The sequence below is a fragment of the Pantherophis guttatus genome, chromosome 5 (assembly GCF_059756535.1).
Source record: "Pantherophis guttatus breed Tessera chromosome 5, ASM5975653v1, whole genome shotgun sequence".
NCBI lineage: Eukaryota > Metazoa > Chordata > Lepidosauria > Squamata > Colubridae > Pantherophis > Pantherophis guttatus.
The window spans coordinates 96,513,107-96,534,251 of NC_142067.1; the positions used below are offsets into that span (position 1 = coordinate 96,513,107).

The following is a 21,145-nucleotide window of genomic DNA, read 5'->3' on the forward strand; positions in this document are numbered from 1 at the left end:
TAAAAAAAGACAATAAAAAATTTATAAACCTTTTTCATTTTGCACACATTTTAATCTCAATGATGCAATGACATACAGGGTGGGCGAGAAGAAAAAATGACATGCTTTCATTAAGTTACAGATATAAATGTATTTATAAATGTAATTATTTAAAAAAAAACTACTTTTCTATTATCAATTTTTAGGATCCAATGTCTTTACAGAGTGTAATGTATCAAGTTTCAAAGACACACCGATTTCTATATCCTGGAGAGTCAATAATACTCTAGTTGACAATCTATTTGAAGGTAGAATTATAGAAGGATTTCAGTAAGTATGATATATATTTTAATACATAAATTAATCAATCACAAATTGTTTTCCTTTTGTAATAGATTTAATTCTCATACACTAATTAATTGTTGCGAAGACAAATGAACAACTTGGTCTCTTTTGACAAACGAAACAAATGATTAATTATTTTATAATATTTTGTATTATATAGACCATTGAATATTCTGATATATTTATATAATCCCTGTCCCAAAGGTGCTTTTTCAAGAGACGACTGTTTTTCTAGGAAGATGTTTCACTTCTCATCCAAGAAGCTTCTTCAGCTGTGACTGGATGGTGGGGAATGGAAGGATTTATATTCCTTGCAGACAGCTGGTCATTTGCATTCTTTTAGAGAGTCGTTGAGGCCACCTGACAAAAAGTACCTTTGGGACAACCGTGACCTGGATGAGAATCTCCATAGACATTTAGTATGCACCTTGGGATAAACACTCTTGAATGGTGTGGGAGTATGAACTTTGCAGAAAAATTGCAGACTACAGGATTTCTTTCAGCAGTTCCAAAAAGGCTTCATGCCCATTTGCACTACTTACTGGTAGGTGACCCTGAAGACACAGATAAATCTCCAAATGGCCTCAACCACTCTCTAAAAGAATGCAAATGACCAGCTGTCTGCAAGGAATATAAATCCTTCCATTTCCCATCATCCAATCATGGCTTCTTCAATGAGAAGCCAAATGACTTCTAAGAAAAAAAACAAGAAAGTTGAGTTGTCTCTTGAAAAAGCACTTTTGGGACAACCGTGGCCTAGATGACCGAGACTCTCCATAGACATATATAATCCCTGTTTACTGTATCAGTAATGAAATTCAGAGACAGCTTCTTTGCAATTAACCACGTAAGGCATAAGCAAGTTGAATAGGCACTCTACAGCATAATGCTACATGTTCTTGACATACGTGAAAGAGTGGATGATATAGCTAATCTTTCTGGCATCAAGTGTTAACTTAAGTTGAGATTTTGAACCTGAACCTTTGGGTGAACATGACAGTTCTTTATGGTTTAATTTAAATGTGAACTTCTAATATATTTCGATTTTAATACAGAACAAATATTCCAAAGGAAGGAGCAGAGATTTTTACGGTGTCTCTGAACATTACAAAGTTGAAAAATGAAGATTATGATCAGTACTTTACTTGCCATGCAGGTGAAGTTGCAGCATACATCAAAATACAGCGCCCAAGTATGCCATTTTATGTTTGATTTCTAAATGTGTCTTACTGGGAAGAATGCAAATCTAGAACAGGAAAAAAAAAAGGGAAAAATATAGTTGTAGAAACAATGAAATATTGCTGCAGCATTTCAGCCTTTGAAATACTGAATATAGAAGTGAGAAATAGAATGAAATGGAGACATTATGGGTATGTATTGGAAAGCAAGCCACATAGTTTGCTGTGAAATGTGTTCTGGTATGCACAGAATTTCAGCCATAGGAAATTCTATGTCTATCAGAATTCAAGTTGTACTTGTATTGCTCTGAAAGTTTTAAAATATTTTTCCTATTTTTCATTTAGCCTGTTGCAATTTTACCACATAGAATATAACAAACAACAAAACAGATGCAGGGATAAAAATGGAAAGTTGTCTAAGTTATAGAGTTGCAACAATCATACGTGTAAAAAATGCTCATAAGTGCTGTTGTAACTTTAAACAATCCCTAAATGAACTGTTGTAAGGCAAGGAATAGCTGTAATAAGATCTTAAACGAGCTGTCCTGAACTAATGCCAGTTACTGCCACCCAAAGAGTGGTGGAATATGATAAGAAAGTTCCCTTGTTCTTTTCATAGATGAGATCTTTGGATTTTTTTTATCCTAATATCTTGTACCATCAAAAGCATTAGCAGGGTAGAACGGGGTGACATTTACTCTGTGCAAAACTTTGTTGATTTTGTGTCCAATGTAACTTAAAGCCATATAAATATGTAATAACTTCAAATTTGTGAAAATTGAATCTGGATTAGCCCTTCGATACAAATATATTTCTTGGTTGGCCAACACCACAATTACTTTTCTTAACATACCACACATATGATTTTTATCTAATCTTTGAACTAGAAATCAAGACAATAATATTTCCTGAGGAAAGACGAATTTGGCTCAGTGATTTCTAAGTGCTAATCATTATTCTAACCATTTCATAGAATACTGTATTTAATATGATTATTATTTTTTCTGATTTAGCCAAAAACCGTGCAGCTTTTGTGATATTGATACTACTACTGATTATACCTGTATTAATCTGCATCTTGTTCAAGATTGAAATTGTCCTTTGGTATCGGAAATCATGTCGTCCTTTTTTTCATAAAAAAGGTAACAGATCTGTTTGTATTAAAAGGGAAGAATAATAGTAGTCATATTGATTTATTACATGTCATCATGTCAGTATTGATTCTTAGAGATCATATAGATAGCTTTTCTTCATGAGCCCATCCTGGTCATTTAGGTCTTCCAATAGTGACTCATAATTGCTATACCTGAGTCCATATACCTTGTTGCTGGTTGTTCTCTTCTTCTTTTCATCCTCTTTTTCCAGACTTGGCGCCCTTTCCAGACCTTTGCGTAAAATGACCAAAATAGGGTAATTTGAAGCTGTTCATTTGTACCTCAAATGAAAATTCCTTGGACTGAAAATAACATGCTGACAAATAAATTGGTTATAATTGTGGTTAAACAAGATCAATAGCCTTAGCTTCTGAAGAGAGGATAGATGACAGACCAAGTTCTAACTTTGGAAATCTTTTTAATGATGATGATGATGATGATGATGATAATCAGTGATTATTGGGCTACTGGGCGTCATACCAAAAAATCTTGGACAGCAGTTAAAAAATCCTCTGCATTGACAGTATTTCCACCTGTCATTTACAAAAGGCCACAATGCTTGGATGCACACCAGTGGCGGGATAGAACATTTTTTACTACCGGTTCTGTGGGCGTGGCTTGGTGGGCATGGCTTGGTGGGCATGGCATGGGAAGGATACTGCAAAATCCCCATTCCCTCCCCACTCTGGGGAAGGTTACTTCAAAATCCCCATTCCCTTCCCACCCCACTAACCTGCTCTGGGAAGGAATCAACCCTCCCCTCTTCATTTCCCCAAATAAAATATTACTCATAGGAAAAGTCTCCTAGAAAAGCAAGGAGAAATCAAGCTGATAACAAAGGAACCTGCATGAGGCTCACCCCACATTCCTGCCAGCTGCGTAAAGGAAACTTTGTAATAAGAAAACAGGTACCAGTGCTTAGAGATAATAGAAAGTGGAAGCCGGAAGTTCGGCTCCATTTACAAGCAGCCATTCACAATGGGAATTGCCCAAACCTTTTTAGAAACACAAAGCCCATGTTGCACAAACCCCAAAACTTCAAAAACATAGAACCATATTAGGATCCCTCCTTTTATCTAGTTTGTTATTCAGCTGATCCAGAAATGAATTACTGAACGTCACTTCGCTTCTGCAAGTAAAAACCTCCTTCCAGCAGCTGTTTCTTGGCTTGTCATTTTAAAGCGAGGGGTGTCTTATTTTTTTCTTCTTCTTTGCCAAGCGATCTCCCGGCTGAAAAGTGAGCCCTGATTTTTTCCTTATAGCCGATCAGCTGGGAGACTGAGAGGCAGTGAATAGATTGGGGGTGGGGCCAGGCAGAGGTTGTATTTACCGGTTCTCCTAACTACTCAAAATTTCCACTACTGGTTCGTGAGAACCGGTCAGAACCGGCTAAATACCACCTCTGATGCACACATATATTAGGTGATACATTATGACATCCTAGGCTAGGAAGAACTCAATACATATGAAGACCAAAACCAGCTGAAGAACTGGTAATTGCGATTTAACATTTTGTATATAACAGTTATTTAAAATGTTATAGGAGTTGCTATTCTTTTTAATTCATTTCTATGTTTTAAAGAAAACACAAGCTCTGAACATTTTATAGATGTATACTGTATGTATACATATGTATACAAATATTTATTCATTTATTCATTCATTCATTTATACGACCCTGTAATCCCTTGCTTTGGAATGGTGTTTATTGGCCGGGTGCCCTTCTTGATGCCTATGCAGAATTTGCAGCAGATATTTTCTCATTGAGCCCTGATAGAGAAACATCTGTTGCTGCCTAGAATTGAACTCTGAACCGAGTGGGATGCAAGCGTCTTTGCCTCTAGGCCTCCACACCACTCACTCTCTTAGCATTATATAAACCAGTGTCTCTCAACCTTGACAACTTTAAGATATTAGACTTCAACTGCCAGGATTTCTCACCTTACACTTGAGAGTCCTGGAAATTGAAGTCCACACGCCTTAAAATTGCCATAATTGAAAACATTGATATAGATCCCCATTTGTTACATTCATTATCATCCGATATAAAACAGACATAGATTGTTCTGGAATCAATCCTAGTTGCAACTGTTTCATGTATTGGGGATGGAGGTTGTTAATACTTTCTGAAGCAATTTTGTCTTATACTGTCAGTTTCAGATGGGAAAATCTATGATGCATATGTGTTATATCCAAAAATCAGCAGTCAAGTTGACTTTGTACTGAAATTACTGCCTGAAGTTCTGGAAAAACAGTGTGGATACAGTCTTTTTATACCTGGCAGGGATGATTTGCCAGGAAAAGGTAAGTGTAACTTTCAGTCTGATGTTGTTTATTTACTATTTATTTTATTTATATATTGAATTTTGAGATTTCCTGTCTCACTCAGAGCATGTATACAAATTGGCAAGTGGCCTATGCACACAATCTGGTGCAATGGATATAATTATTTATGCAGTCCAGAATCTTAAAATCCTCTTCAATTCATGCAGCATTTTATATCATATGAAAACAAAGGCAGATTTTTTTTTAAAAAAAATGGGGATGGTGGGGAGAATGATTAAAGAAGGAACATTTCTGCTACTAAAAAAATTGGTACATTTTATTTTATTTGTTTATATAATTATTAAATAATCATAGTGACATATAAAGTAAGCATATATAAAGCAATAAAACATATGCACATAATAATAAACAGAAAAAGTAGCTCTTGAGATTCTTAACTTCTTTTTTCTTACTTAAGTAACATTAGAAAGTTCTCTACAGTTAAGATCCAAATTTATTCAATTAATATTTGAAAGCAGCATGAAAATGTTAAGTTTACAATCAAATCAGTGCTCTGTTGAAGGCAGTATGAGGAATTTAAAAAGCCACTCATTATGATTGCGCCCAAGGAAATTTGCAGCTAAAATCAAGGATAAAAATGGGCCAAATATGCATGTATCCAAACAATGCAGGATTGCATAGTTTTATAGTAAAAAGATTGGATAATTTTATTATGTTGCATAAGACTCCACTTTAAAAATGGCTTAAAGATTATATTACAAATCATTTCTCAATTGTAAATTTCATGCTGCTTTCAAATATTAGTTGAATAAAATTGGATCTTAACTGTATGTATGTGTATATATATGTGTGTGTGTGTGTATTTATGTTGCTAAACGAGAAAGTTGTTAAGTGAATGTTGCTCCATTTACAACCTGTCTTACTATAGTTGTTAAGTGAATAACTGCAAGTGTTAAGTTGGTAACATGGTTGTTAAATGAATCTGGATTCCCCATTGACTTTGCTTATTAGAAGGTCGGAAAAGGTGATCACATGACCCCAGGACATTGCAGTTGTCATAAATATGAGTCAGTTGCCAAGTGTCTGAATTTTGATCATGTGACCATGAAAATGCTCCAATGGTCATGTGTGAAAAACGGTCATTGGTCACTTTTTTCAGTGCCATTGTAACTTCGAACGGTCACTAAATGAACTGTTGTAAGTCAAGGACATACACACACACAAATACCTATCTTATAGTGCCTACTGTTGAAGTATATGACAAGGAGTGTGAGATGCATTCATTTTTAGAGCACCTAGTTTGGCCTTTATGTAATAACACTTTGAAAGCATTCAGTGATTAATTTCCTGCTTTATTTTTTCAAGAAGGCTATATTTCAAGCCTTCTTAAAGTATTATTATCTTGGATATAGAAATGGTCTTGATTCTAGGCTTTGTTTTTGGCCCATTATTGTGTCATTTAAAATCCATGTGCCTCTAAAACAATGTAGTATGTTTGTGGATATTAACATCTGATGTAATCTTTATCTGTGGTGATTTATAGCCTTAGTCAACGTTGTTGATGAAACCATTACGCAAAGTAGGAGGCTGATTATGATTCTAGTATCTGGGTCGTCCAGCTCAGAAGAAGCTCCTGAGCAGAATATAGCAGTGTATCATGCTCTGATACCTGATGGAATCAAAACTATCCTGATCGAAATGAGTAAGATAAAGGATTACAGCAACATGCCAGAATCCATTAGATACATCAAGCAAAAACAGGGAGCTATCAGATGGAAAGGGGACTTCATGAAGAAAGACTCTTCTTCGGCCAATAGTTCCTTTTGGAAAAAGGTCAGATACCGAATGCCACCGGAACATCAAGGTTCCCAAGAACTAGCTTTGATGCCAGCTCCTTGCAGCGCCTCCCAGATGATAGAAGCATAGTCTTGAGACCATTTCAGAATCCCTCTGGAAGGATGTTTGCATTGAAGCTGATGCAACATGTCCAATATGGTCGAGATGGATTCCTAAATTTATATGTCATGTTGGAACTTAGTTTCTTTTTTTAAATTTTTTAAAAATTATTTTTATAACATAATATACAAGACATACAACATTTATATAAATACTCTTTTTATAGTTATTTTTTGATGGTCTTTCTTTGTTATTCACAATTTCTCCTTATTTCTCTTTGTATTATTCCAATTTACTACTTGTCCCCTTCATTTTATTTACAATATATTTCTCGTCATTCTTAACAATTTCTTAATTTATATGCTTAAACAAATTCTTTCTTTACTTTTTAACGTTTCTATCATTTCCCCCTATTTTTCTTCCTCATTTTTCCTTTCTTCCAACCACTTATACCATTTATGCCAAATCATATAATATTCTGTGTCCTCCTTTTCTTTAAGTTCTTTTGAGAATTTACAGTAGTTTCTTTTTTATTCACCAGATTAAGGTACTCCCATAAACCGAATTGTACAGTATTTTCATTTGCGTTTTTTTAAAAAATATAATGTGAAGAAGGATTTTTTGATAAAGAATTCTTGCTTACAAATATGGTATAAATACCCATGACTTACTGGCTAATTTTATACCATCCATTTAGTTTCAGATACCAATCCTGCCTCAATGTATGTTTCCAGGTTCTGTGCAGCAGCATACAAAATTCATCTGACGATAACCTGTGCTATAAACTAGATTTCCTGAGCACCTAGTTTACCATGTTATTAAAGTGCTTTGTTACTTGGTAGATCTAGTTTTCCAAATATTAACCTTTTGTGCTCTCCTGCAACCATGTAATGCTCCTACCCCTTCTTTTAGACACTCATTTTTAAATATGCTTTTTATTGTTTTCACTTTGTAGTATATTGTTTACATTTTCTAGATTTTTTTTATAAGCATGTTTAGGTTTTTATTTTTGATGTATCCTTTAAGCTTTTTAAATGACGGATTCTGCCCTCCTTATATTGGTCAGCGTCTTCAGTTTGACTTGCTCCATTTTTTAATACAATTTTTGGAGGTTTCTCATTTTCAAGAGAGAAAATACACTTGTGGGAGGTTGCATTTCCACTGGCATCCTATTTTTGAACCTCTGCTCCCCTTAGTGAGAACTAAGTGGTGGATTAGATAAGCCCTTGATACAGTCTTATTTTTTCAGACTCTTTTTGCAGGTATACTAACATAATAGGCTAGGAGGCCTGAAATCTTTTGAATGCCCTGTCATTAATATTCCCTTTTGTTAGGTGTCTAAAGCATTAGAAAGAGGCCCTACACCATTGTGTGACAATGCAAATTATTTCTCTTCAAACCTACAGACAAGTCTTTTTGCAAGGTTCATCCTGTTGCTTTGGAAGATTTTTCCAGCTGCCTCTCCTATGGGCATGCACACTTTGCTTCATGAAGAGATAAAGATAGATAACAGTCAGGGGCAACTTCTGAGAACACTTATACAAGCTGGAAACAGAGGCATTCATCATTTGAAGAGAGTTGCTTTTCTTACACCCCTGTGTTGCATAAAGCATCCCTTTGGGCTGCCTTAACACAGCTGAGGTCACTGTCTGATGTGCAAGATGACTGGGTTATTTTGGATTTATCCTCAACAGCTGCAAAATGCCATTTTGTTTGGAACAGGCCATTTTTATGAGTTCTTCTTATATAACATAAACAGTTGACCATATCAGTATCAACACTGCTTTATAAGCAGTTAGTGTACTTATTCTATAAACATTTAAATTTTTAACACAGCTGAGAGTCTGTTTAGCAGTATATTTGCAACATGCTCTTTTTTTTGCTTGTAAATATATTCTAATGTTTGTATATTATTTTTATGATGTGAACTGTCCAGAATTGATTAAAACCATGTGGATGCCTAAGTAAAATTAAATAAATAAATACTGTTTCTCCTTCTAGTCACAAATATGTGTATGTGCTTACTATAGATTGACAAATGTGCTCATATTAGGGATAAGCTATACTGCAACCTAATTAATTTGGTATTAATATGTCCTCAAAAATATTTTTTTCCAAATAAAAATAACAGTAGTGAATTTTTTAAAAATATTTTATTTTAGTGATAGCTCAGATTACAGATCTACACATTGGTTGTAAATTAAAACATTAGGTTGTAATATCTTTTACATTTGCCAATATATTGGAGTGTAAGAAATTATTAGCAAGAATGAAATAGTTACATGTATGATAAAGTAATGAAGGTATAATAATTTTTATTGTTTAAGCTAAAGATGGTTGCAAAAAATTAAAAAGACTTGATACCATGGCAAACAAAATTATAACAAAGAAGTGCTTAATTGACTCTACAATATTCATGAAAAGATTTCACAAGTCTGTTTATTATATTCAACAATGTACGTAATACATTGCTGATTGAGTATATAAGAAACATCTAATGATGCAAACTATTTATAATTATGGATGGGGTGTCAGAAAGGCAGCTCTGATCCATAGAGTGTATTGCACAAGTATTATAGAACTGTCTTTTTTATTGCTCAACATTGGATTTCTGTTCTTTGTTCAATGCAAATGCAACATGAATCCTTGTCTCCCTGCCACTTATTTAACCAAATACAATTTTTAAAGAAGGGCTGTGCATTTTTTACAAACTTCATTGAAGGTTTTTGCTAGAAGCATTGAAATATTGCTCTCGTAACCCTAGCTCAATCCTGGAAATCAGAACAGTTGCCAACAGATCAGAAAATAATCCAAAAGATATTTATATGCGCAGAAATGGATAGATTAACTTTAAAATTAAATGATAAGGAAGACTCACAGTATTTCAAAGTATGGGACAGATGGTATGATTGGATTAATAAATGGAAAAAAAAGTAATGTCAAATATAGTAGGAAACCAAAGGTAACAAATACACACCGTCATTAAGATAAAAGAAGCAAAAGTTAATGTATATATTTGCATATTTATATATTATAGACAGGTAATCCTGTTTGTTAGTTTGTTTATAAGTAGTTTTGAATGTATTTTTAGAGTTAAGAACTTTTTGTATAATTTTTATCTTTTTATATTGAATAAAGTTTGTATTTAAATCGGGAAAAAAAAGAAATATTGCTCTCGCACGCTAGAGATTGAGACAAAATGGTAAATAGTAACATGATGGTTAAGCAATTTTTCCTGGGAAATGGCACTATAAGGATGATGAGGTATCTGAGTTGGCTCCTATTCCTTTGGCATTTAGTGACTTGCTAAATGCTGTTAACCTTTAAGGTGTAACTGCAAAGATTCACTTTTGTCTTACTTGAAACCAAAAATTAGCCATGTTTTGCCAGTGCTAAAAGACAGTGTTACTGGCACCCTTTTACTATAGCACTGTCTTCTTGACAAACTTAATGCATAGTCTATAAATATATGAGAGAGTAAGGCCAATAGATAAGAATAAAAGCAACCTATATACAGGTGTCTTCTTTAGATTTGCATATCTTAAGCGAATTAGGACTTTTAATGAGAACTTTGGTCCCAATAGCTAGGCTAAAAGGTCTACACCATGGTCTACTTTAGGTAGGGATCAGGGGTGGGCTACTGGGGGGTTCGCAGGGGTTTGGGAGAACCTCTAGCTAAGATTCTGTGAAGTTTGGAAAACCCCCAAATCCCACTCCTGGCTGGCCCCGCCTACTCCAGCCCTCCCAGGAGCCTCACACAATCTGTTTTGGATGGAGGTAAGTGCAGGGCATGCTCAGAGGTTCGGGGAGGGCAAAAACGGGCCTACCGGAAGTTTGGGAAGGGCACAAATGGGCCTGTTTCTGGCCTCCAGAGCCTGGGGAAACCATTTTCGGCCTCCCAGAGGCTCGAGGAAAGCTTCCAGAGCCCAGGGAGGGCAAAAAGACCCTCCCTGCCACGGTGCAGGAAGCTGACTAGGCCACGCCCACCCAGCAACCGGGCAGAGAATCCCTTGCTAAAATTTTTGAAGCCCACCCCTGGTAGGAATGGATGTATTGGTCCAGCTTTCAATATTAAAAGTATCATTATTTACATGAAAAAAAGTATCTTCTAACTCAAGATAACAAAACTTTCTTTCAGGCATTCTGACTGATAACTTGTAGACGGTGCTTTTCACAGATATGTGGAAAGTGGTGCAGAATTTACATATGTCCACAGAAGGCCTTTCTATTTCATATTTAATCTGGTTTTTAGTTCACTCTTTTGGAAGAAACCAAGACTTGATGTAATTTGTCTTGAATTGTTGGTCGTAAGTTAAAATTTTCTCAGCATGGAGGTTACCTTTCTCAGTAGGACTGCATAAACTATATCATTGGAGAACAAGAAAAGAACATATAAATATCTTCAGTCCTATTTAAATGTCTACATGAAGCCACTAAATGAGATCATCTGTGACCATGGGTTGAAATATCATCAGTATGCTGATGATGCTACATCTCCATGCTCCATGCTTGGTGATCTGAGTGATGTTGTTACTACCCTCTCACAGTGCTTCGAAGCTCTAAGGGCCTGGACGGGGAACAATAGGCTTTTTCTGAACCCTGGCAAAACTGAGTGCACGGAGCCTCGAGATCCAGGTTTTCGTTATCTTTAGTTCTGAATGGGGTTGCATTACCCTGTTCAGATCCAGTTCAGAACTTAGGGGTTCTCCTGTCTCCAGCTCAAAGAGCAGTTGGCAGATGTGGCTAGGAGAGCCTTTGCACAGCTTCCCTTTGTGCACCAGCTATGACCTTTCCTGGCTCTGGATCCCCTGCACTCAGTCACTCAAGACCAAGTCATCCCTCACTTGAACTACAACAATGGGGCAACCCCTGAAATTCATTCAGAAGCTTCGGCTGGTACAAAGTGCGGCAGCGTGAGCAATCTTTGAGGCCCCTAGAATGCTCCATATTATACTTCTGGTCCACAAATTGCACAGGATGCCAGCCTGCTTACAAATGCAGTTTGAGGTGGTTTTGAGGCCTTTAATGGCACGGGTCCAGGCTACCCGATGAACAATCTCATCCCACTGGGGTAAGATCTGCCCCCCCCATCCTTCCACAAGAATCTGAATACTTGGCATTGCCAATTGGCCTGGAGACCAATAGGGGAGTACCAAAGTGCAGACCCCACCTCTCCCCTGCATTTCCTGCTTCCCTCCCCACCCATCTTTTAATCTCATATTACTATATTTTCATTGCTTATTTTATTATTTCATTATTTTGTTACTGTTATATTTACATTTCTTTTCATTTCTCTGTTTTTACTGTTTCAAGTAGGGTAGACTATATTTTTACTGTATTGGTTTGAAATGTAGCAAAATTGTAGATTTCATTATATAGAATATGAATGCTTTGTTTGAAAGTTAGGGCTTTAGGATTGCTGTTGTTTTTCCCATTTGTCCCTTTATATTTCTGTTGTACTTTCAGCTCACAGTTCCCACTTTAAAAAGATCCTACTGGTGCAAAATATTCATTGGAATATCTCTGTCTCTTTTTTGGGCCTCAGACTCTGCTAGTGGATGGATCCCGGGGGGCCCAGTTTTAAGATGAAAAGCATGTATGTATAGCCTTGTAGATGCATAAGGCATACCAGGGTATCTGAGCAGTTATCTGGCCCCAATGTTTGGCCCACTGGCTCCAGTGGAAGGGGCCTACTGTGGACCCTGTCAGCCAAGGAATTCTAGCTGGCACAAGCAAAGAGAAGAGCCTAGTCTTCTGTGGCCCTGGCCCGGTGGAATATTCTATCACCCAAAATGAGAACTCCCACCTTTCCAGGCTTCTGGAAGCATATCAAAATCTAGTTTGGCTGGTTGACTTGGGGCCCAGAAGGGAGTGTGCACTGCTGGAAGTGGTTCATTGAGTAAGAAGATCTTATCTCCATGCCATCAATCTCTTTGGTCTAGTTTTTATTTGGTGTTGTAATTGTAATTATATTTTTTTTATTATTTTCATGTTTATCTTTTTATGGTTTGTAAACTGTCCACAGTTGACTTATCAGTTAGAGAGGCAACCCACAAATTTAATAAACAATGACATACCACCACCTAATACTTTTCCCATAATAGTCCTGACAGTTGTTGACATCTGCTTACTAATACAACTCTTGAGCTGACTGCACCCTTTAAGTCTTTGTTACCACATGTTTGTCAGCTGTGGTTTAAGGTCTACAATTTCTATGAATAGGGGGAAAGAACAATGGGTGTTTCTAAGAAAGCAGCAGGAAGTTTCAAGGAGTGTGAAACTGCAGTAACTTTGCATTTTATCATTTGTATATTACATGTGTTTTTATATTATATTCTGATTGCTTCATTCTAATTTCAGAGTAGCATCTATTTGAGCCATATTATTGCACTTGTATAGTTCTGTCTACTGACAGGCAATGACAGTATATCAGAATATACATCAGTAGGCTGATTTTCTTGGTGATCTCAGGTTGATTTTTCTCTCAAATCTCTCACATGTTATTTCCTTATTAAATTTATATGCCACCCAGAGTTGCTAGATTGAGAGATGAGCGGCATATAATTTTAATAAATAATAAATTAATAAAATGCTTCCAGCGTTCAGAAGTATTTTTGGAAGATTTTACATAACTTCTAGAAATCTGCAATAATAACAATGCTAATTGATAAAATATAACTACAGAGGATTTCCTGAAAGATCATAGGTTATATATGCCTCATTAGTAGCTTATTTTACCTCCCTACCTGGATAAGCATCCTGACTTTATTCAACTCTTGTGAAAGCTGTGAAATGAAGGTTAAAACATCCACTAAATATATCTATTGACTATTGATCAATCTATTCTATTGACTATTGATCTATCTATTGAGATTTTCAGTCATCCAGGTCCTGGTTGTTCCAACAAGCAAAGGTGCTTGTTCAAAAGGCAATTAGACTTTGCTTTTCCTTGAAGACATTTTGCTTCTCATCCAAGAAGCTTCTTCAGTTCTGTCTGAATGGTGGAATGTTATCTGAGCCCTAGGTTTATCTAAGCCAATTGCAGGTTTATCTGAACCCTAGGGCCAGAGATAAAGTGGCCACAACCCAGTCTCAGAAATAGTGCTAATGACTAGATGACTGTAAGGAATATAAATCCTTCCATTCTCCACCATTCAGTCCAAACTAAAGAAGCTTTTTGGATGAGAAGTGGAATGTCTTCAAGGAAGAACAAAGTCCAGTTGCCTTTTGAAAAAATGCCTTTGGGATATCCACTGCATATCATAAAACCTTTAAAAAGTGTCAAGAGTAAGACCAGCTCTTCTAATTTCAGAGATATGGGTGTAAGGAACAATACTTTTGCATTAAGCTTTTGCCAGACATTGCACTGATTTCTCTCCATAAGCCTCCCAAAGCTTAAAATCTGGCTCCAGATTTCATTCCTACAAATTCATGATTTCTTGATGCATCTGCATGACTTCCCTGTCATCATGGTTGAAACAAAAACAAAAATGAAGAATGAAATATTTTGGGGAATATTAAAAGAGGCAGAGTATTATATTTCTCCGAAGGAGAAATGGAGAAAAATCTTAACAAAGGCAGAAAGCAGCCCCAGCAGCCTCCAGCAGATGCCTGAAGTCTTTAGAGATTAATATTTTGTGCCCATTAAGAAATCCGGGCCAATCTAGTCATAAACAAAACATCTTCAATTCCATCTGATGGGATTAAGAAGGACAGGACATGACCTTTAGAACATAATAGGATTAACCCACCACCATTAGAAAAGCAAAAGACACCAGGCTCACTACATTGTACAACCTCCCACAACATCTCAGAAACTATAAAAATCTTTGCACTCATCAAGTTAATTTGTCAGCTATCCTGGAACTACATGCTGTTGTTGGTTCTGCTCATCAATAAAACCTTTCCAATCAGCCTCCCTTTTATTTCCAATGTCTTTCTCCCAGCTTGGATCCGGACTGGATTTTTCTTCCAACAGGACTGAATTGAATCAGATTAATACTTGGGAACACCTTAGAGAGATATTGGTTTTCTGAAAGACATTTCATCTTGTCTGGCCTCATACAAAGTCAGTTTGGGCATTCGTTTTGGGACAATTTTTGATTCTGCCTGGCTGAATGAAGTGGGAGGAGCTGAACTTGGTCAGCTATGATTTATGGGAATGTCTTGCAGCACCATCATTTCTCACAAGATGTCACTCTTAGCTATTGAATTTCCAACTCTTGTCTAAGAGACCAGCTTGATTAAATGATGATCTTCAATGCTTCTATCTAATGATAGGCTTGAAGAATTGGAAATCACCTGAAGCATTGAGTCCCTTGTCTATCATACTTTTAAAATGTCAAAGAGGATCTTATGTGTTGGAATATTGTAGCATAATCATTTGGGAGATTTAACATTTGTTCAAAGCTGCATTTGTGGCAGCCAGGGCTATCGTATAATTGTCAAATATTTTCTATCCATTTTTCATGAAAATCCCATTTATTGTAGTCTGCATATTTGTAAGTATAGAAATAGTTATAAATAAACCTTCAGAAGTGGACTAGATTTTTTAAAGCTAATTTTCAGATGAATTGATGTAAAGCTGGATTTAAACAACTTGGGATCACGGAAGTGAATGCCCTGAAATTGACAATTATATTAAAATGATATTGAAGAAAGAGCAGAAATTGGTTGCTGATGCAAGGGATAGTACTGTATATCCCATTTTGGACCTGAAAGGATCAGTCCTGGGGCTCAAAACAGAGGAATTGATGAGCAACTGCCGACTGTCTCCTATAGATATTTCTGTATTTCATTTTTCTAGGAGAGGGGTGGGTGCTAACTTCCTACACTCTGAATATGAGAAACAGAAGCAATAGCATCTTCTGTATGAGGAGGTGAGTTATGTGTTGGCTCTTAATAGCTGCATCAAAGAAGAATTTTTGCAGGGGACACTTTCCCTTCATTTTCTTTGAAAGTAGAATTTTCCATCTGATAACTAAAGATTAGTAGTTTGGAAAAAGGGCTTATGCTTTGAATTGCATCAGTTTTGTTTTTTACACTTTCATTCAGAAAGGAAATATTTTTTTCTTTCACTTGCTGCAAGGCTGCTGTAGGCTTTAGCTACTTGCAAACCAAAATAGATTTAAAAAAAAAAAAGAAAGAAAAAAATTAATTGGAAAAACAGTTTATGGGAAAAGCCCTCCCTCCCATGATTTATAGACTTATTGGTAGACTCAGCATTCCTCTCACCCTTGACAGGAAGAGAAGCTCCACTGTGCTTCTTTTGGCTTTTCATGTCATTTGTGGGTTGTGTTCACATCAAAGCTCATAAACAGGTAACCGCTATTTATCATGATGACTGAATTGTTACTTGCAGAAGAAAACTATGAACTCTTTAGCAGCAAGAAAGCTCTTGGTAGTTCTGAGTGGTAGCATTATAGGACACAGAATACTTGTTTTGGTGTGTTTCATTTTAATTCAACAATGTAGATTTAATTTGCTTATTCTCTTCCTATCACGTTATCTGCTCTGGTATAGTTATAAATCAACTGCAAAGAGAACTGGAATTTGGCAAAAACAGTCTGTCCACTTCCTATAATCAAAGACTTAATCCTATAAATCAGCCAAACAATGGAGAGAGTTAAGGAGGAGACTATGCTGGAAATCAGCCCACAAAATGCTGGAAACAGCCAAACAAATAGGAGGAGAGTTGGAGGAAATTGAGGAACTATTCTGAAATTAACTAAATAGTTGGTGTTTTGGAGGGGATCAAGCTGAGAATTAATCAAATAGAATAAGCTGGAAGATAGTTAAGTATTAGAGGGAGATATAGTGGAAAATATATTAGAAATTGGAGTAAATAAAATATATCTTTGTGAGAAATCTGTGTAATATGTAAACTGGGAGAAAAAAAACTAAGGTAAACTGATTTGAGGATAAGGGTCAAAGGATTAAAATTAGACAAAATGTTGTTTTATAAAATATAATAAAAATGGAGTGGTATTGAATTGAAATTAAGAATGAATGGTGATAAAATTGTAAGGTAAACACTTAACAAGAGGTTAGAATATTGTAAAAATTATTTTGATATGACTTGTATAAGATATAAGGTAAAGAAGAATAAAGATATGTTTAGAATTGTTATGCAGATGTAAAAATGAGTGAAAGTGAATTTGAAACTAATTTTGGATAGATATAATGGATTTATATAGATGAAAATGTTAAATTTGAGTTAAAATTGTTTTTTTTAAGTTTTGAATTTCTTTTTTATCTTCTTTTCTTTTCTTTTTTGTTTACTTATAAAAGATGTAATGGAAATTACATGAATTGAGCTTGTGAAAGGAATGTAAGCGTGGTAACCATCTATGACCGGATTGGGATTTTTGCTCTTGAAAGTTATGTTTTATATTTAAATTTGGAAAAAATAAATAAAAAATATTTACCAAAAAAAAAAAAAAAAAAAAGAGAGAGAGAGAGAGAGAGAGAGAGAGAGAGAGTTAATCCTATACATGTCAGGCGTTCTGTTGTTAAAGACATCTATATTTCTTCTCTTCCTTTTATACAATTGTTTTGTTTCTGTAAACATATGATACCCCTGCCCCCAGAAAGCAGGCTTGTTCTGCACTATTCCCTAAAATTATGCTTGAACCACAGCACAAATATTCATTCTCTCTCTCTCTCTCTCTCTCTCTCTCTCTCTCTCTCTCTCTCTCTCTCTCTCTCTCTCTTTCTCTCTCTCTCTCTCACACACACACACAAACAAACACACACACACTCACACACACATCTGTTGTCCTTTTTATTAAATGATAAAGTAGTACTATCTGAGTTCATGCTTGGTTCTGAGCACCACAGTCCAAAAAGGACAGTGACAAATTGGAACAAGTTTAGCGAAGGGCTACAGGATGGTAAAAGACAAGACTCCAAGCTGCAGGAGAAAGCGTTAAATGATCTGGGTATATTTAGTTTTTTAAAAAAGAAGTGGTTGTGGAACATGAAACTGAAAGGTAGCGTAAGAAAGGAAGTGTGAATGTTCTCCATTATCCCAGAGGAAACGAAACGATGAGCTAAAATGAAAGGTTAAGGCTGGACATCAGGAAAATTTGGAAGATATAAAGTGGTGAATTCTTCAGTTCTCTGTTCTCTTTCAGCTTTGACTTCTGGTGACTGCCTGGACTAGCCCTTGAAGTTTTCTTGATTAGGTTTTTTGGAAGTGGTGTGCCAGCACCTGCTTCTCAGGGCTATGACAGAATGACTAGTCCAAAGTCACCCAATTGACATTGTGTTAAATGGGAGTAGAATTCACAGTCTCCAAGTTTCTAGCCTGGTGGCTTAATTACTATACCAAACTCCACTTCTATAGGTCTTCCAGTACAGGTCTTCCAACAGAGACTGCAGGGTTATCTGTCAAATATGCTTTAAATCAGGGGTCTCCAACCTTGACAATGTTAAGACTTGTGGACTTCAACTCCCAGAATTTCTCAGCCAGCTTGGAATTCAGCTTGGAAGCTGGCTGAGGAATTCTGGGAGTTGAAGTCCACAAATCTTAAAGTTGCCAAGGTTGGAGACCCCTAATTTAAGTGGAATGTTTCTCCATTTTAAGATGTACGAACTTCCACACACAGAATTTCCCAAGCAACATACCTTCTTCTGCCCTATCTCCTGATAAGAGGGGATAGCCAACAGGTGCTCCTCACTCACTCTCTAAAATAAAGACAGTACTGGAGTAAAAAAGGGACATCAGATAACCAATGTCAGTGAACCTTTTCTCATTTCCACCTAACCCTCCCTAGCAACCTTTTTCCTGCAATATCTTCATGATGCTGCTGCCTTCATTTCATCACAGATGCAATCTCAAGCAGCCTTAAGGAATCCTTCGTTCTAAATTCCCCATCATCCAATCAGAACTGAAGGAGCTTCTTGGATGAGAAGCAAAATATTTTCATGGAAAAAAAGCAAGAAAGTCCCGTTGCTTTTTGGAAAAGCATCCTTGGGACAACCATGACCTGGATGATTGAGAACCCCCATGGACAATTAATTCAGGGGTGCTATTCAGCAGGTTCTGACAGGTTCTGGAGAACAGGTAGCAGAAATTATGAGTAGTTCAGAGAACCGGCAAATGCCACCTCTGGCTGACCCCAGAATGGGGTGGGACTGGAGATTTTGCAGTATCCTTCCTCCAGGAGTGGGGTGGGAATGGAGATTTTGCAGTATCCTTCCCCTGGAGTGGGGTGGGAATGGAGATTTTGCAGTATCCTTCCTCCAGGAGTGGGGTAGGACTGGAGATTTTGCAGTATCCTTCCTCCAGGAGTGGGGTGGAAATGGAGATTTTGCAGTATCCTTCCTCCAGGAGTGGGGTGGGACTGGAGATTTTGCAGTATCCTTCCCCTGGAGTGGGGTGGGAATGGAGATTTTGCAGTATCCTTCCCCTGGAGTGGGGTGGGAATGGAGATTTTGCAGTATCCTTCCTCCAGGAGTGGGGTAGGACTGGAGATTTTGCAGTATCCTTCCCCTGGAGTAGGATGGAAATGGAGACTTTGCAGTATTCTTCCTCTGCCACGCCCACCAAGCCACACCACGCCCACCAAGCCACGCCCACAAAACCGGTAGTAAAAAAAAATTGATTTCCACCACTGAATTAGTTGTTCTAGTTTTAAAGTGGTATTTCCTTCAGCAGCAGCTTTGCTGTCTATGGCTACGATCTGCCGTGTTCTCCCATTTGTTATGGGAGCCCCTCGTTACTCCCATATAACACCCCTCCTGCGTGAGCTGCACTGGTTACCAGTGGTTCTCCGGGTCTGCTTCAAGGTGCTAGTCCTCACCTATAAGGCCCTTCATGACTTAGGTCCGGGATATTTGCATGACCTTCTCCTGCCTGCCTCTCACTGTCCTGTTCGCTCACATAGGGCCGCTCTCCTCAGGGTTCTGACAGCGAGCCAATGTCACCTTGCTGTGCCCAGGGGTAGGGAGTTCTCTGTGGGTGCTCCCACCCTCTGGAATGAATTACCTACTGAGCTCCGGATGACTCCTGATCTCCGCTCCTTCCGTCGGGACTTGAAGACTTGGCTTTTCAAACAAATAGGCTGAGACTGATTCCGGGCTTTGTTATTTACTACTAATTAATTATTTGGATTAAATTATGATTTTATTGTACTTGTTTCTTAATTTGTGTTCGCTGCCCTGAGTCCTTCGGGAGAATGGCGGCATATAAATACATGTAATAAATAAATAAATAAATAAATTTATTCTATAGTTTGCAGCAAAGTCCTCCTGCATAGAGAACTCCTGAAAAGTGGGATCGCACAGTTTCTACTAACAGCGTTGCTTAAGCCGATCCACAAGTTGATCCACAGGCATTCACACCTTTAGAACAGTCGACCAGGAACATCCCTCCACCAGGAGGGATGGACAGTCTCTGCTATTGGCTTCACAGTTCTCTCAACATCTATTACTTGGATGGTTTTCAAACAGGCATTTAACTGCTCTAAAACAACACTCTCTATCTGTGTCTATCAAATCTGGGCTATCAGATGCTAATTCCCTTAAAGCACTCATGCAAAACTAGAACGGTTTTGTTTTTGCTGGTCTCAAAGCTCTCCACTTTTATCGTCCAAGCTCTTGCCAACCAGGGCTGGATTTTCCTATAGGCTAACTAGGCTTCAGCCTAGGGCCTCAAGATCAAGAGGGGCCTACATTCAAATTGTTAGCAAAATTAAAATTACACTTTCACTATAGGTGAAAGGGCCTCATAAGTGGAATAGCCTAGGGCCTCTTTTCATCTAAATCCGGCCCTGTTGCCAACTATTGGTAAATACTTCCTGCTGCTCAGAAATTTGGGGGAGAAAGCAGGAGGAGGGGGGGGAAGAGGGAAAAACTGAGGAGTCCTTCAATTCTTGCCTAATGTGTTCTGTACACCATCAATAAGGACAGCCAAACAAGATGATGTGGCAGGGACAAGTTGTTTGAGAAAGGGGCGAGAGCAATTTATTCACCCGCGTATTTAAAAAAGTTCATTACACCACACCGTTTCCTCATTTCCCCATCGGAAACGTTACTACCGGCTCCCAGACACTCTGAATCAAAAGCACCTCTCAAGGATTTCGACAGGTCTTTTGCCCGGGTGAGGTGTAGAAAAAAAATTTTTTTAAAAAAAAACAAAACGCTTGCACCCCTTTCTTGTTTTGAAAGCAATTCTCCTAGAATTTCCCCGCTTAACCAAAGCCCAATTTCCCCGGATTCGGGGCACGTCTAGCGCGCGGAACATCTGAATCAACTCACGTCTCTCGTCTGAACAACGGGGCGAGGGCAGGAGGGGGACTTTTG

General features: G+C 37.4%; 1 protein-coding gene across 3 annotated transcripts in view; it reads left to right on the forward strand.

Moving 5' to 3' along the window:
- LOC117666874 (interleukin-1 receptor-like 2) overlaps positions 1-8,846 on the forward strand; it is a 30,087-nt gene extending 21,241 nt beyond the window's left edge. For all 3 annotated transcript variants that reach the window (XM_034419892.2, XM_087895365.1, XM_034419885.2), the window contains exons 7-11: positions 186-309; positions 1,380-1,516; positions 2,516-2,644; positions 4,811-4,960; positions 6,486-8,846. In XM_034419892.2, the coding sequence (XP_034275783.1) occupies positions 186-309; positions 1,380-1,516; positions 2,516-2,644; positions 4,811-4,960; positions 6,486-6,868 (923 nt within the window). In that variant the 3' untranslated portion in view covers positions 6,869-8,846. The remainder of the gene's footprint in view (positions 1-185; positions 310-1,379; positions 1,517-2,515; positions 2,645-4,810; positions 4,961-6,485) is intronic.
- Positions 8,847-21,145: the final 12,299 nt, after the last annotated feature.